At 46.8% G+C, this 26524-nt stretch overlaps 1 protein-coding gene across 5 annotated transcripts in view; it reads left to right on the top strand.

Moving 5' to 3' along the window:
* WWP2 (WW domain containing E3 ubiquitin protein ligase 2) overlaps positions 1-20864 on the top strand; it is a 120317-nt gene extending 99453 nt beyond the window's left edge. For all 5 annotated transcript variants that reach the window (XM_072636462.1, XM_072636461.1, XM_072636460.1 and 2 more), the window contains 13 exons: positions 4556-4637; positions 5135-5263; positions 6484-6562; positions 6906-6977; positions 7271-7359; positions 8987-9146; positions 11109-11242; positions 11613-11753; positions 16022-16142; positions 17273-17377; positions 18231-18327; positions 18597-18669; positions 18954-20864. In XM_072636462.1, coding sequence (XP_072492563.1) covers positions 4556-4637; positions 5135-5263; positions 6484-6562; positions 6906-6977; positions 7271-7359; positions 8987-9146; positions 11109-11242; positions 11613-11753; positions 16022-16142; positions 17273-17377; positions 18231-18327; positions 18597-18669; positions 18954-19053 — 1382 coding nt within the window. In that variant the 3' untranslated portion in view covers positions 19054-20864. The remainder of the gene's footprint in view (positions 1-4555; positions 4638-5134; positions 5264-6483; positions 6563-6905; positions 6978-7270; positions 7360-8986; positions 9147-11108; positions 11243-11612; positions 11754-16021; positions 16143-17272; positions 17378-18230; positions 18328-18596; positions 18670-18953) is intronic.
* The last annotated feature ends 5660 nt before the right edge of the window (positions 20865-26524 follow it).

The following is a 26524-nucleotide window of genomic DNA, read 5'->3' on the forward strand; positions in this document are numbered from 1 at the left end:
CAATCTTTCTAGGGTTTTGCTCAAGCAGACAAGTTAAGAAATGCTGAGATTATCTGTGAATTTTATGATAAAGGGCATTTGTTTTTGGTCTGTGACTTTGAGGCTGTATTTAAACACTTTAATGGGTCCTCATGGAAGCCTAGATGTTGGGGACGTAAGCTTCATTATGACTAGCAAGGATAACTCTTCCAACTGTTGGTGACAACCTAACTCCTTTGGTTGTGATGCAGCTGGGGAACATCCTAAAAGGAAGAAGAGAAGTGCTCCAATGAGGAGTCCTTGCGAGGGGACCTAATATCCCAGCAATTGGCTGCTGCTTTATTTACTCTGACATCTCTGCTTTTCCATTGCTATCTGGCACTTACCTTTCCCAATTTCTGTAGGCATGAAATGAAAATTACTAAGGTTGCAAATAGTTGTGGGGTACGGGGAGAAAATAAGTCCATCCCTTTAGAGAGATTGAGGGCTTGATTGTAGATGGCCTTTGCATAGTGATTAGGTTATATGCTAGAAGCATGAGACCAGACTAGGTCTAGTGACTTGGTAACGTACTATAGTAAGAGTGCTGATATCACCAACGCAATCGAGAGGCCATTCATGGTGATTTCTTCTCCCAGCATGCTGCAGAGTGGTTGTTAGCTGTGCCACCAAGCTCAGAGTTCTTCAGCTCTTTGGGTTGGAGTGTGTCTTTCTAGTGTACTTTATGAAAAGGCTCTCCTAATTAATGAACGAGTCTGGAGTTGTCACGAAGGCTTGAGTCCAGGAGGGCCACTACAGAGACACTAATGAGTTGGGAGTGGTCAGGTCCAGTGGTAGGGATGGTTGAGTGCTACCATCAAAGTCTTGCAGAAGGGAGTGATAGCATTAAATTGGTAGCAGATGCAGATGCCAAGGAGGACAGAGACGGAGACTTGGGAGGGCAGAAAATGACAAGGAAGTATCTACCTGGAAAAAGACATCTACTGAACTGGATTCTTCAGCCCAGAGACTGCTCCTTGGTGGTCGCACCAGCAAGAAGCGTCCATTCTTTTAGACCATGAGGAGATCACTGAGTGAATCCCTCTTGTATTTAAGGCTCAGAACAGGCTCCATACCTGTTTTCCCTTTGGCAGCACAAATGAGTTAACGTATGCTCCAGATATGCCTCATTTGTTCCTGGGGAGGTGCTTACTCAGGTCATTTGCCGGGGTAAGTATATTAATAGAAAAATTATCAGAATTTCACAGACCGACAGGCTACAGAGATTTGGGAAGCTGGAAGGGTGAACTTACAGAATCCAAGGGCTTTTTGAGTGCTTCTGATCCATCCACATCTCTTCTTACGATTTTTCTCTTGGCAGAGTAAATGGTAATAGTGGTATTGATAACTCATAGGAATGTAGCATGTGAAGATACACAAAGTGCTTTCCTTTTAATCAGCCCTTTGAGGTAGGTATTATTCTACCCATTTTATAGATGAAGAGACTGAAGCCGGGATAGGAGAAGTGACTTATCCTGGGTCACACTGCTGACTTGGGCAGGGTTGGGAGTAGAACCCAGGTCATCTGATTCCCCGCCAGTGCTCTTGGCTTTCCACTAAAGCTGCTTCCAAGAAGTAAGAATGTGCATCACACTAAAATGATTTTGTAATCTAATTTGGTAGAAAAGAGCAGGCAGAACTTGGAGCATTGTGACCCAGTGCTCCAACTTGGAACTTTCAGTAGCTGCTTCTTTGTCCCTAGGGAGGAGCACCACATTTTAGGTTGTCTGTTTCTGGATTCCTCCCACTGTTGACTTGTCAGTAAAGAAAAACCACTCTGGGTTTTTAAAGTAAGCAGAGGAGAGAAGAACATTTTTTCAGTTCTAGGCATGGAGCTAAATTGGGATGGGAGCAGGCCAGAGGGCCAGGTTAAAAACTGTTTACAGGATGTAAAATCCAAGGGAAGAGGCAAAATCATTTTGAAAGGACTAGAAGGCTATAATAGGACAAAATTGAGAAAAAGAATTTTTTTGGCTTAAGTGTCAGGAAACACTTCTTTACCGCAAGTTGTTTTGGACTGTTTGTTGGTCTGCCTGAGTCTATGGTAGTCGCTGCTTTACTGAAGATATTTAAAAAGAAACAGGACCAAGTAGCCAAACAAAAAGAGAAGTGGTCCCATTTGTCTGCCTGGCTCCCAGAAGACTGTCAGTATACCCTGAGGATTTTCTTTTTCTTAGATGTCACTGACCTAACTGTGTAGCCATTTAGACCTGGCCTTGTGGCCTTAAGGCCAAAGGTTCCCCACCCCTGATTTAGATACTCTCCAAAAGAGACACATTTTCATTCTCTTTGCAGAATGATCTTACGGAAAGAGCCCTGGAGAAGGCAGGTCAGGAGACCTGGATTCTGGTCCCAGCATTGCCATTAACTAATTGTATCTCCTTGGGCAAATGATTTTCTCCTCCACCCCTGCTCTAGACTCCTCCCCTACTCCACCCCCCCCACCCCCACCCCAAGCCTCCCTCCGTTTTCTTAGATGCAGTGTGATTTCAGATGCTCCTTCCCCATCTGAAACCCTGTTATTCCATGAGGATGAGCCTGCTTCAGTGAGCTGAGGTCAACATGCTCAGCCATCACCAGCATACTTGGTTGTATTGGCTTGAGACAGGCTGGACAGATCCTGAGTCCCAGTGGTTAGCTTGGCTTTGTGCTCGAGGAAGCAGACGTGAAGGCTCTCATTCCTTCAGCAGCAGCAGTTTCTCTGCTGGGAGGGGTCTGCTCTTATCCACAGAAGCCTCTGCAGAAGGAAGGTTCCAGCCACAGACTGGCTGCACAGGCTGTTTTCAGGCAGCTGTAGCTACTTCATGGCTCCTGGCCTTTTTTCCTTTCTCTCTGTCCATACAGATGAGAGAAGAACACAGTAAATAAAGGTTTGGCTGTCAGGATGAACAGCATCGAATTTATCGAGTCAAAAAGACCTGGGTTTACACCCTTTCCTGGGCAAGGCATTTCCCTCCAAGGGCCTCAGTTTCCTCAACTGTAAAATGAGAGAGTGGGATTAGATGATCTCCAGAAGGCTCCTTCTAACTCTTAAAATTCCAGGATTGCTAGAAACATTTAGTGTGATTAGGGGGGAAAAGTGTTCAAACAGATGCCCAGGAGCTCTGGAGCCAGACCTCAGAAAGGGGGTTACAGCTGACTGGAGTTCGATGATTTTTATCTGTTGGCAGAGAGAAAGCAATTCCTCTCCTTCAGTAGTAGTAATGGTAATATTCACCTAATGCATTGGTGCGTTCTGAGTTCTGCAGGATAATGAGTTTAGATATCACTTTAATTTTTTGTTGAGAAAGCTGAGACTCCGAGAGCTGAAAGCACTTTGTGATAATGATTCTTGGCCTCAAGACTGTGACTCTATAGAAACTCCTGGTTACCTATGAACCTCAGAGCCTTGGCCCCTTCAGGAATTCTTTTGAACCTTGCTAAGGGTTGAAGAGTCACTAGCTTGTGACTTGTCCTGGAGAAACCCAAAGCAGCTCTTACAGAGCCATTCTCAACTGTTTTTCACCTTGAAATGAAGTCCATTTGATCCCAAAAGTTCTATTTCCTCTCCAGAAGGTTTGGTCATTGAACACATTTCCATTAGTATAAGAGGTAGGGCAGCAGCCAGGCCTGGGCTTGAGATAGCCTTCAGCAAAGGGTTGCAGGAACCTAAGGAGTAAGAAGAACAAGCCAAAAGAGAAAATTGTCAGACTAGTCACCCCAAATGTCTGTCTCTTTGGGTGTCTGGTCTAGAGGGGCATTATTTACATGGCTGTGTAGACCTGCCATTGGACCAGAACAAAGGTTATGAATGTCATTAGAATGTAGGAGTTTGGGTGAAGAATCTAGAGCCTATTCAGGGCTGTGGACGTGTAAGAAAGAAGGCCCTAGTCTAGAGGAAGGAGCACTGAGGTCTTAGGTCAGAAGACCTGGGTTGGAGTTCCGTTTCTACTCTGAGCCTTGGTTTTCACTCAGCTGTAAAATTAGGAGTTTGTACAATGGGACCTTTAAAACTTAGGATCCTATTTAACAGAAGAGGGATTTTGGTATCTAAGGCAGTATTGGGTGCTCCTGAATAAAATTCAGTGCGATGGAGCAAATAGAAGAATGCACGTGCTGCTTTTCTTCTAGGACTGGCCTGTGCAGGGGTCCAAAATCTAACTGCTTGGTCTCCTGTGGATGGAAAAATCAGAGTCCAAAGCCTGGTCTACACAAGAACCGGGGGGGAGGCGACTCAGTCTGTCAGCACTTACTGAGTGCCTGCCGTGGGCTAGGCACTGAGCATAGGGAGGTACGTGTGTCAGGGCAGGTCCCCAGCTGGGAGAGGTGCCACTGCTTCTCCTCAACAGCCACCACAGGGGAGACAGTGCTCACTCAGAGACAGAAATAGACTCCTTTCTCTTCTCACTGGTGAAGCCTGGGGGAGGTGGGGAAAGTACCAAGTTCTCATCAGTGGAACCTTTAAAAAGGTTTAAGAGCAAGAATTTCAGGATGAGTTCAGAGGAAAAGAAAGATGCTAAGAAATAACTCTTTACCTTGTCTTTTTCTCTTTTTCCAGAAAAGAGACAGGACAATGGACGAGTATATTATGTTAATCACAACACGCGCACCACCCAGTGGGAGGACCCTCGTACCCAAGGGTATGGATGGATAGGGGTTTGGGGTCTGGACTGGCGACTATGCCTGGTGCTGCATCTGTCACCAAGGGAAAGTAGAACTGGTCCCTTAGCCAGGCACTTTTGTCCTAAGACCCTCTCAGGACAGTGTTTGCTGCCAGTAGCTTCTAAAAAGCCACTTGTGAACCTGGCCCTGCTGCCCTCCAGTGCAGTCAGGGTAGGACCCTAGGGAGAACCCCAACAGCCGAGTATTGCCTTCCCCTTAGAAGGTGGTGATAGTTGGACAGTGCCCCAACATTGCAGATTCTCCCCCATGTCAATGTCATCTAGGAGAGGCAATCTTTCCCAGACTCGGTATGATTGCCATCTCTGCTGCTCTCTAAAAGGCAATCTTTAAGCCTGGCCATAGTTAAGTCCAGGTCTGGGCCATGCTAAGTAAAGGACCTTGTAGACCCAGCAGAGGAGTGACATGTTCCCTATTTCTGTTGCCCATGATGACACATTTCTTTTGGGTCCTAAAGGATGATCCAAGAACCTGCCCTGCCCCCTGGCTGGGAGATGAAATACACCAGTGAGGGGGTACGCTATTTTGTGGACCACAACACACGCACCACAACTTTTAAGGACCCGCGTCCTGGATTTGAATCAGGGTAAGTCCTTCATACCACCGCAAGGGCTGAGTTATCTCTTTCAACTGGACTCCATACAGGGAAGCTTTGGAGGAGATGGTTCCTCTGGTGACTTTGGGTAATAGGCCATCATGGGTTTGTGTTGCTCTACAGCACTCCCTGATGGCTAGGTTTGAAGCTGTAGCTTGGATCCCCAGTATGCCCAATAGGATGCTAGACAAAAGTTCCCTGGAAAGAAGGAAGGGTCCACGTTTATAGTGGTCTAGTAACTCATTTCTGCATCTTTGGAGTCTCTTAAAAACAGGAGTTCTTCACCTTTTTTGTATCTTGGACCCCACTGGCAGTCTGTTGAAGGGGTCTGTGGACCCCTTCCCAGGTTAAAAACCCCTATTTTAAAATGGCTGGGTGGACCCCTTTCTCAGAGGTCCAGGATCCCTGGAGGCAGGGGCAGGAACAAGCTGGTTTTCCCAAGTACACTGCACTGTCATCATTCTGTATTAACCAGTAAGAATAGCACAGATAGATTTGTGTTCATTATCTCTTTTGAAAAACACTCAAATTGTCCTATATAGGAGATACTTACTGTATATGTGGTGGACTTGAATCAGTCAGCCTGATGGTGGTAGTGGTGGTGGAGTTCAGCTCCTTTTTCCATATGGTTTACAGTAATGGTTCTGGTATCTCTCCAAAATGAACCTGATCTGAGCTGCCTGGTCAGGGTTCTGGGAAGCAGGAAATCAGGGTTTCTGTGCCAGGTTTATCTCCATCCTCCACTGAAGGCCTTCTCCATGCCTCGTCATAGCCTGGTGGCAGCCCTGGCTTCTCTGCAGCTATTGTGGCAGAGCACAAGCTCTGGTGGGTCCTGCCATGCTGGAAAGTCTTTGAGAACTGGACCAGGGATAGAGAACGTGTGTGTTCATTGTCATGGACCTGGTGTGGCTCGCAGAGAGGCTGCTCAGTAGATTAACTGGGGGTGGGGAACAGCACCACAACTTAGGAAACCATCTACCAAGGAATGATTGTGGGGAGAGTGTTCATACCGTTGAAGGCCTGGATTGTTGAAGTAGTTTAGGTATTGACTACTCATAAAGCTTAATGAAAGTCACTCTTTCCTTGTGTTAGTTTCTCCATTGTTAAACTAACCAACTTTCCCCAAATAAAACATTTTAAAGGACACAAAAAGGTAAATTGCTGATGCTTGGGAGATTTCGTAAACTGTGGGAACTGTTTGCTTTTCATAGAAATAAGCAGGGCGGTTCTCCGGGAGCCTATGATCGAAGCTTTCGCTGGAAATATCACCAGTTCCGTTTTCTCTGCCACGTGAGTTGCTTTACCCCTTTGGGGGCTGCTCCAGCCATATTAATCAGAATTGCGTAGTTATTTTCAGCCTGAAGTGGGTGAGTCATTGTCCTATAGTCTTGAGGGCTGGAGGAATGCTAAGCTGTCTAGTTCTAAGTAGACGGGATTATCTCTAGTTGACTTTTGTAGTGGGTGTGGTTCAGGAAACTGGACTTCATGGCTAGCTGGGCTCAGGTTGACTTTCTGGGCTAAGACTGCTTGCTGTGCAGGCCCCCTGGGTGGGAATGATTGTAGAGTGAAGCAGGATGTAGAATAAGTGAAGATCATTTGATTCCCTGCTAAGAGATTTTTTTTCTCCTTCCAGTCAAATGCACTACCCAGCCACGTGAAGATCAGTGTGTCCAGGCAGACGCTTTTTGAGGATTCTTTCCAGCAGGTAGGGGAGCAGCAAGGAGCCAGAATTCTGCCCTTCTGCCTGAGATCTGGGGCATGGAGAAGCCACACACATGGCCTTCTTATCTGTTGGCTGCTCAGTTAGAACGTGGAGTAGTCCAAATGACAGCATTTTTAGAAAGATGCCAAGTGCTTGGGAAAGGGCATCCTAAGATTCCTCCCTGATTGGGCTCTCTACTCTGTGATTTGAGCTGGAGCTCCAGCTCTGCGATAGAGCTAGAGACTAACACTTTTTTTCGGGGCGGGGCGGGGGTTGTCTCTGTTTTCTCTTCTCAGATCATGAACATGAAGCCATACGACCTACGTCGTCGGCTGTACATCATCATGCGTGGTGAGGAGGGCCTGGACTATGGTGGCATTGCCAGGTGAGTCTAGTGATGAAGGCCTGAGTGCTTTCACCAGATGACTGTGCCTTTTGTTTTCTACCCTTCTTTGGGGAACAACACCCATAGCCAGACAGATTTTAGGTAGTATCAACTCAGGTGAATTCCTTTCTCTCTCCTGGGTTCAAGGTTAAATCACCTTTTGCCTTCCCAGGATCTTTCTGAGCTAGCATGAAGTGTGCACCTGAAAAGAAACCAGAGATTTCTTCCTGTTTGTAAGATGGTGAAATACATTTTATACTCTGGTACTTTAAATTCAAGCAAGGCCGAAGTTGTTCATGTCCCATCCACTCCCTCAATTCTTGGATCAGATAAGGCAGTGGTCACCTTGAGGCATTTCTGTAATTGGGTCACAATTTGTAGGACAGTGGTGTGCGGAGAAGAGGTCACAAGGAGAGAGGAAGTTGGTGACTCGATCACTGGAACCCTGAATTATTACCCTTCCTTCTTCTCTGCCCATCTAATCAAATAGGCAGAGTCTCTGTCTATCTAATCAAGTAGACAGAGTACTTAAAAGAAGCTGGCCTCTATTCTTAAGCAAGCCCATGGGCGCAAGAAGGAGGTTTCTCTGCCAGGCTGTGGGCCCTGGCCTCCTGGACGCGTCCTTTGCTGCTTGGGGCTGCTCTTGCTTGGCTCCTCTTGTTGCTCTTGTGTTTGTCCCACTCTAGATTTATTGTTCCTTCTCCATGGTGACCCTCCTCCACCTCCTCCTCCAGGCTTTGGTTTGTGGGCTTCCGGTGTGGCTCCTGCCCTTTGTGTGTGTGTGTCTCTCTCTGTGTCCTGCCAGTGGTTTTACCCTATGGTAGGTTACGTCATGCTGTTCTACCACAGGGTAGAACCACGGACAGGATACTGGGGCGCTCTCTGCATCGGAGGAATCCTCGTCTCTCTGGCCACAAACATCTGAGAAGCCAGGGAGGAGGGACTGAAGGAACCCGGCTTACTTATCATGGCTCCTTTTGGGTTTAGCTCAAGTGCTGAAGGCTCAGCAAGTCTGGCACAAGCCTGGTACCCAAGGAGCAAGGAGAGTCCAAGGAGTGGGGTGTTGGTTCAGGTGCATGCCCAAGAGGATGAGAGAGGTGTCATGGTGGGGAGGTGACACAGGACAGGCTTCCTGGGACACAAAGGAGTGAGGGGGACATCCACAGTTTGATACATTCTCTATATGATACATGGTGGAAAATTAGATTGATAATGGATTGCTCAGAAATTATATCCAGGCAAGGACCCCTGTTCAGGGGGCCCTGGGTTGAGGTACTGAAGGCGTCCCCATCTGTGTCAGAGGGCACCGCTGTGTCCTCGAGCTCTCTGAACTAGGACCAGGGAAGGCAGGAGCCATAAGAGTTCTGTAAATCACATGGGACAACTGCCAGGGATTGTTACTGTTACTGTTGTTATTCATCTGCCCTTGGCGGAGGCTGCTTATGCTCCCTGCAGCCCCTCTGCCTCCTGTTTACTGCCTGAAATCCCCAGGAGGACCCTTGCAGCTTTGTTCCTGGATTCCTGGCCCCAGATCTCACTCCCGAGATGGAGCAGAGACACATCAATGCAGTCTAGGATCTCCAGGATTTGGCTCCCTTTATCCTGGGTTCTGTCTTTTCTCTCGCAGAGAATGGTTCTTCCTCCTGTCTCACGAGGTGCTGAACCCCATGTACTGTTTGTTTGAATATGCTGGAAAGAACAACTACTGTCTACAGATCAACCCAGCTTCCTCCATCAACCCAGATCACCTCACCTACTTCCGCTTCATCGGCAGGTTCATAGCAATGGTAAGGGCTCTGGGTGCCCAGCCTCCCCTCCCTCCCAAGGGGCACACCCATGCAGGGCTGTCTTTTCCTTGGAGGGAATGACTGGGTGAAGGAAGCCCTGTCATGATGCTGAATGTTGTGGCTATATGAGGAATCACTCTGAAGGAGAGGAATAACTGGGTGGGAGCTTACTCCTTCTTGGAGCTTCAGCCCTATCCTCTTAGAGTTTACAAGTTTTTGATGCTAAAAACTCTTGGACTCTGTCCTAAAGTAGACATGATAAAAGATGTGTCCAGTACTAGTACCCAGGGTCCTTTCCCAGCAACTGACCTAACCCCTTCCAACTTTATTCAGAAAGGAAGTCCTGGGGACTCCCTTAACCTTTGCCCCTCTCCCTGACCATGGATGTGTTTCTACTGACCCAGTAGCGGCCCTGTCATTCCTACTGTGTTGGCCATGCTCCTGGATAGCTGGACCAGGAAGAGGAACTGTCTTCCATTGCAGAGGAACAGGATGCCCCCAGAAACTAAAGGCCCAGACTATTTTCCTCTCTCTTGAGGAGCGAGTGATGGGTGGATGGCAGTGCCATCCAGCAAGGGATAATTCTTTGGCCTTGGGCTCATGCACTGTATCTCTCTGCTGAACATCTTTGAAACTTGGCCATTGTCAATTAGCTGTCTCTCTATAGATCACAAGCTTGCTGAGGGCAGGACTTTTCTTTTTTACTTTTGTATCCCAGGGTCTTATTGCATAGTACCTGGCACATCATAAATGCCTGTTGATTAATTGATCACTTCTGACTCCTAAATTCAGAGCTTTAGAAAAGCCAGTTGGCACAGAGAGGAGGCAGAGATTTGAAGGCCCCCTCACCCTTCAGAAATAGGTGTCTGTCTGTGAGTAGCATATTAGAGAGAGAGAGAGAGAGAGAGAGAGAGAGAGAGAGAGAGAGAGAGAGGAGAGAGAGGGAGAGAGAGGGAGAGAGAGTGAGTAGGAGGTAATAGCTTGACCACACAACCATTGATTTGATTACATTGGAGCCACTTGTTGGAGTTTTCTGAGGAACTGTCTGTGACTGGAAGGTGTTAGTGAGATGTAATTTGGAAATGTAAAGAGTTTGGAAGGGGAATATGAGGAGGAAGCTTCAGAATGCATGGCGAATGAATCAGGGTGTCCAAAGGATGGCAGGTGTGATGGATGTCACAGGCTTTGTAGTGACAGAGCTGTTTTGGAGTGTAAGGCAGGAGACCAGAGATGGCTGAGGGAAGTGACATGTTCTTACTGGGATGTCACTTAGCTGCCTCCCTCCGTGCCCCAGTTCTGTCTTCTCCTTTGTTCCCTAGAGGACTCCAGAGGCCTCAGTGTCTGTGCCCCAGAGTCGCCCTTCCCCCTTGTCTAGAAGTTTTTGGCCAAGGTGATGGGCTCAGGAAGTGGGTACATTCCTTCCAGGTCTCCCAAAGGCTGCCTGCTCTGAGAGCCAACAGGACAGACCAGTAAAACCCCAGACTATTACTCACGACTGGCCCGCCAGCTTCTCCAGTGTCTGCATTATTTTTGGCTGCCTCTGCCTCCCAGATCTTGTAGCCCGTGAGTCAGGCAGCCCCCTGGAGCTGTTTAGACAAGTGCTCTCAATAAGCCCAGGGGTAGTTGCACTGCTAAGCCAAGGGGAAGCCAGCCACCCAGCTCTCCTCTGCTGCGGGCACTGCCCAGGAATGGCAGCAGTGGTCAGTGGAACATGTGCTGGCTCAGGGAGTATTTCCTTCATCATGGAGTGTCAAAGGTGGTGTGGGAGGGCCAGAAAGGGCCCTTGGTTTAGAGGAAAGAGCTTTCCTTTCTTCCAGCCCCCTTGAAGTGTCCAGCACCTCTGGGTCCCTGTAGAGGCTAGGGTCTGACTTGGTAGAACTTGCATTTGCTTTATTGCTTTGTCACAAGTGCTCAGGAATGCCCAGTGGTCGAGGTGACTTTGCCTGTCACTTCCTTTCCTAGGCACTCTATCATGGAAAGTTTATTGACACTGGCTTCACCCTCCCCTTCTACAAACGAATGCTAAACAAGAGGCCAACGCTGAAGGACCTGGAATCCATTGATCCTGAATTCTACAACTCCATCGTCTGGATCAAGTGAGTGGTTTTCATTGCCAGCCGGGGTCTGGCCTTTGTATGGGCAGATGGGTGTCCAGTTCCTTGGGCCCCTTTACCCAGGACCCAGCCCTGTCATCCCAACTGTTTGCTTTTTCCCCATGGAACTAGAATCCAGACAGGTTGGAATGAAGACATCATGACCTTTGTGTCTTGTAGAGCTGAGGTTGCATGATCAGATCAAAGCTTAGCATCAGGCAATTGATTCCAGCAGGACATCCTGCAGTCAGTAACCAGAAGCCTATGGACCCTTTAGGTCCTTGGTCTTGAGCCTGAAGTGAGATGAGGGAGCAGGTCAAGGAGGTTACACCCGAGGATGTAAATCTTTTTTTCTGGTCCCTTCCCTGCCCAGAGAAAACAACCTGGAGGAGTGTGGACTGGAGCTGTACTTCATCCAGGACATGGAGATCCTGGGGAAGGTGACGACCCACGAACTGAAGGAAGGTGGCGAGAGCATCCGAGTCACGGAGGAGAACAAGGAAGAGTACATCATGTAATTCTCAAAGGATGGAGTGAGGGGGAAGGGAGCTCTGCAGGTGGAGCTGCCCTGGAGTCAGTGGGGCAGACACCAGAGGAGGGTGGCCCTGGGAGCTGGGGGGTCAGGAGGGCCCTTCATTCCCCTCTCTGGGCCCCTGGCTTTCCCTTACACTGCCTCGAGTCAATGTTCACAACTTGACATGAAAGAGCCTGGGTTTGAGGTGGGCACAGTAAGCCTGCTGGTCCTCAAGATAGAATGATGTGTTCACCTCATGCCTGTGGTCTTCTTTGAGGTGCCAGCCACAGACTATGCCTTGAATGGCAAAGGCTCCTCAGTGACTCACAGTAACTCACTTTATTGCCCTGACATGAGTAGGGCAAGTGTTGTGATCCCCATCTTATAGGCAGAGGAACTGAGGCAAGAGATTCCATGACACATCCAAGTTAGTGTGGGCACAGATTCAGAGCAGGGTCTGCCAACCCTGAGTCCAGTGCTGTATTTGCCTCACCACCCTGCCCTCCACCCACAGGGAAAGCACACCCATTTCTGGAGCATGTGAACCAAATAATAGTCATGCTCCCCAGCTAGTATGGTAAAGGAGGGAGAACTAATGCATCAGTCAGTCCACTAGCATTATTAAGTGCTTACCACGTGCCTGGAACTCTGCTAAGTACTGGGGATGCAGAGAAAGGCAAAAACACCATCCCTGCCCTCAGGAGAGCTTCCATTCTAACAGGAGACAACATGTGGGAAAATGCTGCATATCCAACCTATAGACTGAGTACACGAAGGGTGGCTTCAGAGGCCTTTTCCATTTTTTGTTGAAACTATGATGAGACTGGCCTTGGCATCCTCACCCCTGTCTCCATGACACCCTCAGACTTGTAAGGCTGATAGGGAAGCAGGAATTCATCATCATCCTCATTTCACAGGTCGTCAGTGGGAGGAGGGGATTGGTCCTTGGGGGCTCACCCAGTCAGGGGCTCACCCGGGCAGGGGCTTACCCGGGCAGGGTCAGGTTGGGCGACACCCAAGGTCTAGTTGCTGGACAAGTGGCGTTTTCACTGCAGAATCCCAGACCTTTTTTTAAGACTTGTTTTAATGGATTGATTGAATTTTTATCTTCTTTTCACTGAGTAATTTCAATTTCTGTTACTTAAAAAAACACACTGAAAAAGTTTCAGCCTTCTAGAGTAATGAAGGCCCCATGCCTGGATTTCCAGTGAGTGAGAAGAAAATACCTCAGATAATAAAATCTAGAATCCTCTCTTCTTCCCAAATGGACCTCTTGAGCCCTGTGTCCTGTTTTCACTTAGCTCAGCATATGCTGTCATGTGACTTTTCTTCTCTGATCGCCCCCATCCCCAGCCCCTGGCTCACTTGTTCCATCCTTTTCGTTCTCATGCCTGCAGCTCCTGCACTCCCTCCCCCTCTTTTAAAGCTTCTGCTTAGTCTTCCCAGTTGGGTGGTAACACAGGCTTGGGTCCCCAGCCCTTCTTGTACGTTCTTTGACTGCTTTCCCCCCAAGAGCCTGAACTACATGTGATTCCTGTCTCTGAGAGCAGCCTCTTGCCCTTCTCCCACCTCACTTTGACTGAGTCTGCCCTTTTTGTGCATCAGACTTCTAGCCCCTTACCTTGTCCTCCTCCTCCCAATCCATCATGTCTTCTTGGCTTCCCTTCTCACTGCCCAGACAACACCATAGGTGTGTAGCTGTTTCAACGGCACCCTCACGACGACGCTAAACATCCGTTAGCCCCGGACCATTTGATTTCTGCCTCGGTAGAGCTACCTAACAAATGTTTGCTGGATGGAATGGAGGCTGAACTGATGCACCACCTTATTCATCCCCAACCTCAGGCTCTCTCTCCATCGACGTTGTTTTTGTCCATTCTCTCACCTGGGCTGCCAATCACTGGTAGATGGAGGAAGGCCTGAAACTCCTGCCTACTACCCATTTATAATGTGGGACCCCCGTTACTACATGACACTTTTCATATTCACACATTATCATCTACCTATTGAATTCCTCACAGGGATTGTTGCACTTTTCTCACATTCCCAGTCCTTCCTGACTCACTTCACTTGCAGGAGGTGATCGTGCCTCCCATTTTCTTGGAAAGGCAACGTCTAGCACAAACATTCTGAACTCTTCCCATGCATTTAAAAACCCCTAACCAGCCCTTCATTGTTTTATTCTACTTCCCATGTTGTCTTAATGAATATTTGCATTTCCATTCTGTTCCACTGGCCCCTCCTCCCTCCAAACATGCCTAGAAAAGAGATTGCTTTCTCTTCAAGCTGTTGTATTTCCACTGCCAGGCTCCTGGACATTGATCGCTGTCTCACCCCCCATTCACTCATCACAGACCCCTTGTTGCCTAACTTTCCTCCTCTCTGATGAAATTTTTCCCTTGAGGATCACCAAAGACCACCTGTTGCTAAATGTCATTCCTTTTTTTCCTCCATTTATCATCCTTCTTGATCTTTCTGCAGCATTTAATATGGATCCCTTTTTTCTTTCTCGGCTTCTGTAACAAAAGAAGCTCCTTTGCTTTTCTTCTCCTACTTTCTCAATATAACCGTTCCTCAGAGCTCTCCCTTTGACTTTCGTTGCCGGTCTCTCTTGTTCTTTCTCTGACTCTGTTTTAGTTTTTAAAGACTTTCAAAAAGGAGGTCTTTAATTAATTAGGACAAATTTTAATTATAAAATAACTATTTCACTCCTCTACCTTTACAGTGTCATCCATGCTCATTATTTTAGCTATTTTGTCATTATGTGGATGATGTTTATTATTCATTTGTATCTTTTTGTGACCCCATTTGGGGTTTTCTTGGCGAAGATCCTGGAGTGTTTTGCCATTTCTTCCTTCAGCTCATTTTATGGATGAGGAAACTGAGGCAAACAGAGTTAATTGACTTGTCCAGAATCATACAGCTGGTAAGTATCTGAGGCAGGATTCTGGATTTGAACTTGGGTCTTCCTGATTCCGGGCTCAGCACTCCCTCCATGGAACCACCTAGCTGCCCCTTTTAATGGTATCCAGTTCTGTAGTTCCAACTTTGATTTCTTTCAGATTCCAGACTTGTAATTCCAACTATCTGTTGGCTATCTTACATGCATGTCCTGCTGGCATACCTTAAACTTGGCATTTACAAACTGAATTCCTGATCTCCCAACCCTAACCATCTCCTCCCTCCCAAGCTTGAAACTTTGTATTTATTTTCAATTCCTTCCTTTTTCTTGCATCTTCCTTTTTATCCATACTTCCCTAAGCTCTGTAGAATCTCCCCCTCTTCATGGCTACTACTTGACCACTCTTGGTTATGTCATCTCTTAGCTAGCCAGACTTTTTGCCTCTACTTGTTCTCAGTAGTCTTCCTAAACGCTCCACACCGTCTGATTAATCTTCCTAATGCATGTCTTTAGTCATACCACTTTCACAAAAAATGCATAAAGTTTAGACTTTCTCAGCTTCATCTTTCTAGCCTTGGCTCATACTACTCTTCTCCTTCATGTACTCTGTGCCAGTTAAACTGGATGATACCTTCTCATAGCCTTCTTGCCTGGGATGGTCTCCCCATCATCTCTGTCTCTGAAAATCCTACCTACCCATCCCTGAAGGCTAAGATGAAATTCTTTCTCTTCCATGTAATTTCAGTTTGCCATTTGGACATGATCTCACCAAGCACTTAACTTTTTAAAAAAAATGAATTTTTATTGATAAATATTTTTTACATGGCCAAAATTTCCTTCTGTACACTTCCCCTGCTTCCTTCTCAGAGAATCATCCCTTATAACACATATTTTTACCAGAAGAAAAAGAGAAAATCACAGAACAACAAAGCTAATCAGTAAAAAAAATCTGACAGCATCTAGTGTCATAACTGTGGACTTCTCACCTCTGCAAAGCAATGAGAGGAGGTGTCTTCTCATGTCTCATTTTTGTCTCTCTTATATCCTTTTAACACAGCACTAGCACATTAATGTAATTGTCTTGTATCTCCTCTTAGATTACGAGCTGCTTGGAGGTGGGGATTGTGGCTTACTCATCTTTATATCTCAGCCTCTACACCACCTTACGCAGAGTAGGCTCTCAGTAAATATTTGAATTAATGAATGAATAAAAATCATGCATCTGGAGCACAGGGTTGAATCCAGGCTTGCTCCCTGGTTTGTTTGGGTTGATCCATGTAAACTGACTCCATGGATGGTGGAGAACCTGAGAAAGAGGGTTGGAGCTTCGGTTATTTGGTGCTGACGGGCCAGTTTTTGACTTTAGGCTGCTGACAGATTGGAGATTCACCCGAGGTGTAGAGGAGCAGACCAGAGCTTTCCTGGATGGCTTCAATGAAGTGGCTCCATTGGAATGGCTCCGTTACTTTGATGAGAAGGAACTAGAGGTAAGTTCATTCCTGGTTGGCCCAGTAGCTAGAGAGCTCACAACTTACTTCTGGGGACGTCCCTTTCTCGATAATCCAGGCCACATAGTGCTTTGGAGCTCAAGCAGCTGAGGCTGAGTCCCACATCTGCCACCTGTTATTCAAGGGATCTGAGACTCATCATTACCTCATCTCTGTGGCCTCAGTTTCCCCAACTATAAAAGGAAAGGGCAGACTAGATAACTAGGCTCCTTGGACTCCACAGTGGTGACTTTGAGGCCAGGCCTCAGGCTAACCTTCTCAGTCAGGTCGGTGTAGCTGGTGACCCTTCTTTGTAGAGAATTCCTCCTTTTTGTATCCTGTAGGGAGAGTGCCCCTTTCATGCCCAGAGGCAGCTTCTAAAGCAGCCTTTTAGGACTTGGGTTAATCCCCAGAAAGTTAGCAAAGGAGGCTGTTGAATAGCCACAGCACATGTTAAGGAGTCCTTCCACCAAATAAGCCATGGCTACTGTACTCAGGAGAGGCTTCTAGATCCCCCATCAGCTCTTCTTTTCTCTTCTCTTTTACACAGTTAAACAGATTGGATTTGTTATTTGATTTTCCAGTCCAGAAACATCAGAACAACAAATTAGAAATTTCAGGGAGGAGAGAGGCGTGGGCCTGGCACAGTGACAGCAGCAGAAAATTACACCTGACAGCCTCTTGTCAAGTAAAAGGCAGAAAAGCTATTAAAATGAATGAGATTTGGAAAGTATCAAATCCTTGAAATGGAATTCATGAAAATTTGAGGGACTTCGGACCAGGGTGGACAGGGCGGATGCCTGTCTCTGAGGGCAGTACAGCACAGTGATTGAGAGTCGTGCTGTTTGCCCAGAGCCTGTAAGAAGAGCTTAAATTATGGCCAGAACACTTGAGAACATGTGGTTAAAATTAAAGCCTGGGTCCTTAAAAGGGGTAAACCTCAGTTAACTGGGAAAGAAATAAATACATAACTAACATCCTTCTCCCGTTGGGTGCTGTGTCTGCTTCAGGTGTAGAGAGCAGCACCTCCCCCTCCCCCTCCCCCCCCCCCCCCCCACTCAGCCACTGTCCTCCTGGAGGGGAATGGGAACTGGCCCCGGTGCTGATGAGCCTCCTCATTTGTCTCCTAGTTGATGCTGTGTGGCATGCAGGAGATTGATATGGCCGACTGGCAGAAGAACACTATCTATCGTCACTACACCAAGAACAGCAGACCCATCCAGTGGTTCTGGCAGGTGAGTCTGGGGGGTAGGGAGGGAAGAGTGGGTGATGTGGACCCTGCGTGGGCCCAGGGAACCTCCTAAGTGGCAGGTGGCCCAAAGCCACCCTTTCCCACTCCTTCTCCACCTCTTAGCCTGTATGTCGGGGGCTTGTACAGAAACACCCACCCATGTACATACACACACTTACTGTCTGTGGCTGTTTGTCCTCAGACTTGCAAGTGTGGTTCCTTGAAAACAAAGCACAGGGCTCTCCTGGCCTGGAAAGTCTTTGGCATGGCAGCTCTAGGGTGATATGCAGAAGTTAGTGGTGGCCTTCCTGCCAGCTCTCATCAGTGATGTGTAGGAGGCAGAGTTTTGGATGAGGAGCAGAGGCTGGAAATGAAGCATTTGCCCATCGGTGCCGTCCCTACCAGTCAGGAAGAGAAATGGGATGGATTCTCAGACCTGGTTTTCATGAGTTGAGTGCTTCCTGCTTTAAAGATCCAAGGCTAGCCAAGCTCAGGGAGCCCCAGGCCAAGTTTGCTTCCCAGGCTCCATGGGCTGATTGCTGCTGGAATGAGATGATACCAAAAGACCGACCTGAAAGCCAACTGAAAGGTCCTGGGGCCTGGTACTACCCTGTGAGTTGCTGCTAATGTTCAGCAGCTTCATTCTTTGGGAGATGGTTAGGTTGGGGTGTCCAGTACTGTCTTTGGGATCACAAGTTCACTGAGAAAGCCGTAGGGATATTGTAATAGCCCAGGGCAGAGATAGGGACTCATCTCTCTCTTTCTGTACTTCAGCTATTTCATCAGGTTGTTGGTTAGGACAGAGTGTCTGGGGCCCAATGTCTTGTCTGATTGGGGCTCCTTTCTTTGAGTTTCAGGTGGTGAAGGAGATGGACAATGAGAAAAGGATCCGCCTACTGCAATTTGTCACCGGTACCTGCCGCCTGCCTGTGGGAGGATTTGCAGAACTCATTGGTTAGTATTTTTCCCCCTGAAATGTGAAGACCATACAAAGAGAAGGGAGGTCCAGGGTAGTTAGGAGGAGAGCCATCCAGTAGACTGAGTTGTATACAGTCAGAATTTGGTCAAGCCCAGAGTTCCATAGGCTCAGGTGGAGCATTTGCTAGGGATGGGCACAGCCTGGTTGCTTATAAATCCTGGAACCAGCATGAATGGGGTGGGATGGCACCCAATTTGGGACAATTTTCTACTTCTAAACCCTGTGCTTTTATTATGGCCACTAGGCAGCAATGGACCCCAGAAGTTCTGCATTGACAAGGTTGGCAAAGAAACCTGGCTGCCTCGGAGCCACACCTGGTAAGCTGCTCCTTTGGGGGAGGTGCTGGCCTAGGGAACACAGAACACCCCAACAAGGCTGGGGTTGATGCATGTGCTTGCTTAGGAGCCCCTGCTCTGTGCCTGACATTTCCTAAAGCAAACAGTGGGGTGTGGACTGTTCAAGAAACATGTTCCAAAGTGCTCAGATGCACAGCCTGTTTGACCTATCCTGATTCCTTCTGTTTTGGGTGGGCATCCCTACACAGGGAGAGTCCAAGACCCCTGGATTTTCCCTGACAGTGCTGTTTCTTCTTTCTTTCCAGCTTCAATCGTCTGGATCTTCCCCCCTACAAGAGTTATGAACAGCTGAAAGAGAAGCTGCTGTACGCCATTGAGGAGACAGAGGGTTTTGGGCAAGAGTGACCAAGAGCAGCCCCCTCTTGAGTTCCCTGTCATGCTAGGCTGGGCAGTCACTAAGTCCTGTGCGTGTGGCAGCAGGACATTGGAGTCTCAGGAGGCCCCCAGCAGGTGGTGTGATGGGGGTCTCTACCTCTCCTAACATTGGCAGATTTTCCCAGGCCCTAGTGCCCATGAGCTGCTGTGCCCCACTCTTGGCAGCCAGCTGGTGGGAGACTGGAATGGAGCCTGGGATTACCTATTGCCCCTCTTCTCACAGTGTGTGTGCGTGTGTGTGTGTGCGTGCCCTGTATCAGAGACAAAAGGGCCAGAATCTCCTCAGTGAAGGTGTTCCCACCTTCCCTAATGCAGGAGAATCACATTTGTGAGTTGAGGGGAAGCAACCCTTATTCTGATTGGACCAAGCAAATGCCCAGAAGGGGTAATGAGGGATACAAGTTAGATGAGCTTCTGGGGAGAGGTTTCCTATACCTTTCCCAATAGGAGAAGTTTTGGTGTTTGAAATAGAAGTTTAAAATTTTGTTAGTGATTCATTTAAATTGAATGTGAGAGTGAGGTATTTGGGGTACAGCCTGAGGGCCAGGCTGAGCCCATCCGCCTCCTCTATGTGAGCCCAGCAGGGGCTCAGCTCTTCAGCTCCCTGGGATGGAGGTAGGGAGGCCATGGCGATGGTCATCCCAATTAGCAGATCATGGGTTTTGGTTTGTTCCTTTTGGTGTGATGCTGCTGTCCCTCCATGGAGCCCTAGCTTGGGATTGGGCTGGGACTTTGGGGGGACCAGGTCCCAAAGCCTCGAGTTTTCCCCTCCTCCCTCTTAGGGACACAGTCCAAGGGCCTCCAAGCCTAGGACTGACCTTAAGAGGACTGCCTAGGTTTGTGACAGCCATTTTCCTAAAGGCAAGGACTCAGTACAGAAATGAATTCTCTGAAAGCTCCCCTGGAACAGGGTGCAGCTTGGCAGGAGAGCTGGCTGCTGGCTAGTTCAGCTTCCTTCCCTCAGGGGAGGGCTTTGGGCCAGAGCAGGGGCTCCAGGGATGGGGTCCCTTCCCACACCCCAGAGGGGCACTCTTCAGGGCACCTGTTAGCTTCTGGTTTGGAGCGAGACAGGAAATGTCAGAGTTGGGTGGCAAGGGCTGTCTTCTTTCTGCATCTGCTGAATGAAGCTCCATGAACCTGCTGGAAAGGATGGTGGGAAGTGGTACCTTTTCCTCCCGGCCTCTGGGCCCAAGTTAGCTTCCCCCTTTTGCCTTCTTGATTCCAGCAGATGTACTTTACTCAAGGAGTCCCCAAATGCCTCCTCCATCTCCTTGCCTGACCCGGCCCGTGCCATAGGGTTCTAGCTTTAACATAGGGTTCTTCAGCAGCTGCTTTCTGGCCAGTTCCACTTTCTGGGGCCCTGAGCCTGGCAGCTCTGAGTTGCTGTGTGTCGTGTCCTCCTTGGAATGACGCCTAGCTCTGGGTGGGGGGACCAGCCCTTGTTTCCTCATTTGTTTGCTGTGTTGTACTGCGACCCCTTGGATCACACAGGCTGCAGCTGCTGGGGCTTCCTGCCTTGGCCATGAGGTGTCAGTACTAGGTGTGTGTATGTGTGTGTACATATGTGTATGGATCACACAGGCTGCAGCTGCTGGGGCTTCCTGCCTTGGCCATGAGGTGTCAGTACTAGGTGTGTGTATGTGTGTACATATGTGTACATAAATGAAATGTCTGTAAAAAACACTGCTTGTGTAGCAGCGGGCTGGTCACCGGCTCATTTTGTAATGTCCCTCCTGCCTCAGTCATGCTGATCTCTGTGCAATAAACAATCAGCAGCTGCAGGTGGAATCCTTTACTGCCCCTTCTGGGAAGAGGGTGGGTCATCTGCTCCCTTGGCCCTTCTGGGAACTGCCTGAGGCACCTCCTTGGGCCCCGGGAGCTGTCGCGGCTCATGTTCAGCTGCTCTCCTGCATCCCTTCAGACATTTCTGGACTTCGTGTCACCATACATACCAAGATTTCTTTGTTTTAAAGAAAGAATCCAGGTGCCAAGATTGGGGTGGGGAAGGTAGGCCTTGAAACTAGAATGTTCCAATGAGGGTGATGGCCCAGCACTATCCACACCAGACTTCCTAAGCCTTTTTCTGAAAAGCTCAGCTAAGGTTTCAAAGACTGATGGCATGAATGTCGGGCCATGGAAAGTTTGGCAGAGTGGGGTGTTTGATGGAGAAGATGCCTTTCTCCTAAGATCCTCTTTCTGAGAACCTTTTCTAGCTGAGTGGTGGGGACAAAGTGGGCTGGGCATAGATATTCAGCCATGGCATCCAAAGGGAATTAGCATGTGTGGCTTCCAGGTGTGGGGGATGGCCAAGGAGAATACTTCTGGAGCTGAGATGGAGTGCCATTCATGGAACAGCATGACTAGTGTCGCTGGATCACTACACCAGCATTGTAAAGGAGACCAAGCTACAGGCAGGACTCTAAGACCTCTGTTCAAGTCACCAAGTTCCCGTGCTAATAAAGTGACAGCTGATCAGCTATTGACTACCTGCCTCATTAGGTGGTCACGAGGAGTGTTTTGTAAACCATGAGTAAAAAAAAAAATAGCTAGCTTTTATATGGTGACTTAAAATTTGCAAAGTGCTTTATGAATATTTGATTCTCACAACAAACCTGAAAGGTGGGTGCCATTATAATCCCCATTTTACAGATGAAGAAACTCAGGCAGAGAGCGATTAAATGATGCCTAGAGCCACATGGCTGGAGCTCACATTTAGGCTCATTAACTTTTCACAAAGGGGTTGCATGGTGCAGTTCAATCCAATATGCCAGGGCCTTTCTCCACTTCTCAACATCTTGAAGATACCAGTGGAAGATGTCGCTGCCCCTCATCTCCCACCATTTCAGTAATAATAGCCAATATTTCGCCCAGGACTCAGTGTAATCGCGAGCATAGCCATGTGCATTATTAGCTTGGTTTATCTCAGAGAATTAGCCTCAGAGCAGCAAGAGGTTGAGGAGGACATTTTTCAGTGACACTGCAAATACCATAATTAACCGAGCTTGGAATTGTTGCAGATTTTTTTTTGTTTTGTTTTTTGGGTTTGGGCTGTTAAGGAAAATGACTAAACATTAATTTTCCCAATTGGTTGTAGTCATGTGATGTTGCTGCTGTTTTTGGCATCTAGGAAAAAACTCTAGCTCTGCTCTCTTTCCACCTGTGTTATATATAGCAATGGGCTGTTTATTTTATGGGGAATTGTGCTGTTTCTGGGTAACTGTAACCAGAATCCTCAAGTCCATGTCCTGAAGTAAGCAAATATCTCTCATTAAATCCGGGAAAGCTCTCATCAGGGATACAACAAAACATAAAAATCTATCTGTGGGGCCTCTTTTAACCTCATCACACAAAGTTTTCAAGACATTTTTAAAAATTTGCTTTCACCTACAATCTATTACAGAGCCAGCGTCCACCAGTGCAGTGTGGAAAACTTGGGGCGGTCATCTGAGATCCACAAGTCCCCATCCCTGAGTTGGGAAGGAGACAGGCACAACTAATTCTGTCAACCTTTCCAGCTGTTGACTTCTTTGTATCTTCCCCCTGGCAATGGAGCTATACTTGACTGGAAATTGCTGACAGCAATTTCTGTCTTATCCTGTCCAGCAGAAGTGTCAGTTCTTAGACCGTCCAGGTGCAGCTAAAGAAAACTGTGAACGCCCACTTGCAAAGGGGCTCCTTACTACAGCGCCTTAAAGACTTTGGAAAAGTTTTGTCACAGATTGTCCAGAGTCGAGCCCACGGGTCTGTGCCTGCCAATAAAAGCATGCCCATTCAGGAGTTTGGCCTAGAAAGCATGAGTTCTTCCTGCTGGGAAGAACAACTGAGGAGTTGTGTTTATCCTCTGGGTGAAGGGATAAAATGAGGCATTTGCTTACGTGGATTAATAGGAACCATTTTGAGAAAGGTCATATCTGACGTGATATTCAATGTAGAACATCATTCACATTTTCCTGGAGCTCTGCTTACTAACTATACTGGATCAGTAGATCCCAGAATGAGACCAGCAGAAAGTGTGTAGTCTCTTTTCCTAAAGATAGTTTTTAGATACAAGATGGCAAAATGGTAATTCCACAGCTGGAACTGTTTGGGTAATATTGGTATCTCACTAAAGATAATTTAGGCATAGATTCACCTTGAGACAGATTAATTAGATTCAAAGTCCCAGTGCATAACCTAAATCATCAGTTTCAAACTTGGTCCTTGAAAAGGACATGGAGAGAGAGAGGGAAAAAAATGCCACTAAAACTAATACTGTTGCTGTGAATGTGTTCCCTGAAAGATTTAAAATATTGCAACATAGAGATATGAGGATAATTTAATAATTGAGAGGCTGATAGAATAGTAGAAAGTGTGCTATTTTTGGAATTAGAGAACTTATGTTCAAATCCTGCCCCTTCTCAAGGCCTCAGGTTTCTTCTGTACAGTAAGAAGATTGGGTCACATGGCCTCTATGGTCCTATGAACCAATGGTTTCTTCTTGAAGAAAGAGAAAGCAACAATGGAAATTGCTATTATGGATGTCTTCACAAAGAACAAAGTCTTGTGGTAGAAGTGATGGAGGAAATTCTATGGGTAGAAATGAGCACTCCATCTTAAAATTGTGGTAAAGAAGAGGAAAACAATATATGTTGACTGACATGTTCCATGAAGTTAGGGGAAGTAGATTTCAGAGGGTTCACAGAGAATGAAATGATTCACAGAGTAGGATTCCATGATCTAAAATGCTACAAGGTAATCCCAGTGGAATGGGAAGCTCTCACGGATGAAATTAAGAAGATACAGAGAAAAGAGTTCAGTAAAGAAGAAAAGGGAAAGTTGTGTAATAAGATCAATGTAGATACACAGGGAACTTGAGCAATGTAGATTTTTAAAAGATACAAATAAAAGATAGAAGCAAGGGTAGGTAATAGAGGAAGAATATGAAAGTGTGTCATGGTCCCATAAGAAGAAGGTTGGGAGCTATATTGGATTATTCTTTCTTGTGGTGGACTGCTTGCATCCCCATGTGGCTCAGTGATAGAGGTGATAAAGAAAGACACACGGGCAGGCGGGAGAAGGTAGGGCAACTCCATTTACTGATCCGAGGGTCAGGATATTTATAGCCAGAAACTGCAAGTCTACGTGATATTCTACTCATCTCCTGTCCTAGTGATTTGACCAGTCATTGTCTTAAAGACTGTTAGCCTAGAAGGCATCTATTTTACATATCCCTTGTATTCTGTAGTTCTCTTGTTTATCTCACAGAGACAGCAACATGGGGAGAGGGAGGGGCATGGAGAGCCATTCCGGATGATAATGAGCACAGGTTCAAAGAACAGTTTCCCCGAAGGTCTGTCCTGAACTTGCCAACCACATTCCATCATGGTCCTCAACACTTTCTGGCTTCCAATCATGTTTGACCCATCACACAAATGCAAATTACCCTAGCATATGAAGTATTCAAACGTCCAATTCCTTTGCTTGGCTAAACCTATTTGTCCAGGCAGTAAGAGAAAAGAATTTCCTAGAAATTGCTTAAACCCAGAACAGAAGTGATACAGCTCAGACTAACCTGGGCTCAAGAGGAAAGTCAAAGACAATAAAAGGGTGTGCCTAAGCAATGTTGGGGAGAAGAGAGGATCAAAGAAGCATTAGGCTCATTGCTTTGGTTGACAAGGACAATGGTGATAGATGCCAGAGAAAGTAGAACTATTCAACTCTTTATTTTGTCTCCCCTTCCCCCTTCTGGGAAGGAAAGTAAACTGGAAAAGACAGATGAGAGAATCATAAGTAGTTGAAACGCAAGATAAGTAAGGAGATAATAAGAGGGCACCTAGCTGCCCTTCATGAATTCAGGCCATTATGCTAAGACAAAATACATGCTAGAATACTGAAGTATTGGCAAATTAGATTGATGAGTCACAGAAGGTGATCTTTGAAAGACTGTGGGAAATGGAGAGGTACCTATAGAACTAGAGAAGGATAAATTCTCTCTGTCTTTCTCAAAGCATATCCAAAGGATAGTTAATATCTAAAAAGGGAAGCAATGATCACAAAGAGCCATTATGACTTCATCCAGAACAAGTCACGTCAGACCAACAGAATTTTCTTTTTTGAAAGGGCCACTCAACAAGTAAATCAAGGAAATGGAAGATAGAGTGGGACAATGGAAAGAGAACTGGCACTAGAATCAGAGGACCTGGGTTTGATTCTTGCTTCTGACCTATACTACTTATGTGACTTTGGGCAAGTCATCTATAAAATAAGGGGTCTGGACTAGGTAGCCTCTGAGGTCCCTTCTACCTCTAGACCTATGATGGTAATCCAGCTATAGTTTACCTAGACTTTAGCAAAGCATTTGATAAGGTCATTCATGCTTTTCTTATGGAGAGATGTGGGCCAGATGATAATCTATAGGTTTCTTTTATTAATAGATGGGTATCAACTTGGAAGAAGGTCTCTCCTTGGCTCCATGTCATTTAACATTTTATCAGTGTTTTGGAATAAAGGCATATTTATCAAATTTCCAGCTTAGACAAAGTTAGGAGAGAGAACAGATGCACTGGATTGGATGTTGGGTTCAAAAAGTTCTTAGGAGGCCAAAAATTTAAACTAAATCTAAGAATATGAAAACGAATAGGGACAGATGGAAAGGTTTCCACTTGGGGTCAAAAAAATCAGCCTTCTAGATACAATGTGGGAACTGTGTAGCTGGATATCAATAAGTTAACATCTATTTAAGCACTTATCATTTACCTGGAAAAATACAATTCCTGCTCTCAAGGAGATCACAGTCAGGTGTAAAGGCAATAAATATGCAAACGATAGATACGAAGCAAATTGGAGGTCATTAATAGGGGAGATGCTAGCATTAAGGGGAATTAAGAAAGGCTTCTTATAGAAGGTAGAATTTTATCTGGGACTTGAAGGAAGTCAGGGAAGCCAAGAGATGGAGCTGAGGAGGGAGGGCATTCCAGGTGTGGGGGGCAACCAGTGAGAATGCAGTCAGAACCTGGAGTGTCTCCTGTGAGGAACAGCAAGGAGGCTACTAAGGTATAAAGGTGTGAGAAAACAGGAAGGGGAGGAACGGGTCGGGTTATAAAGGGTCTTCTTCTTGATCCTGGAGTTTATTTAATAAAAGGATGATATGGTCGGAACTGTGCTTTTGAAAGATCACTTTGACTGCTGAGTGGAGGGTGGAATGGAGTAGGGAGAGGAGACCAACCAGTAGGCTATTACAATGGTCTAGGAATGAGGTGATAAAGACCTGCAACAGGATGGTAGCAGTATCAGAGGAGAGGATAAGTCACATACAAAAGATGTTATGAAGGTAGAATTGATGGGACTTGGCAACAAATTGGATATGGGGGTGGGTGAGAATTCAAGGATGGCACTAGGTTGCAATCCTTGGTGACTAGGAGGATGATGAGACCTCCACATTAGTAGGAAAATTAGGAGGAGC

Source organism: Notamacropus eugenii, chromosome 1, assembly GCF_028372415.1.
Source record: "Notamacropus eugenii isolate mMacEug1 chromosome 1, mMacEug1.pri_v2, whole genome shotgun sequence".
In the NCBI taxonomy this organism is placed as follows: domain Eukaryota; kingdom Metazoa; phylum Chordata; class Mammalia; order Diprotodontia; family Macropodidae; genus Notamacropus; species Notamacropus eugenii.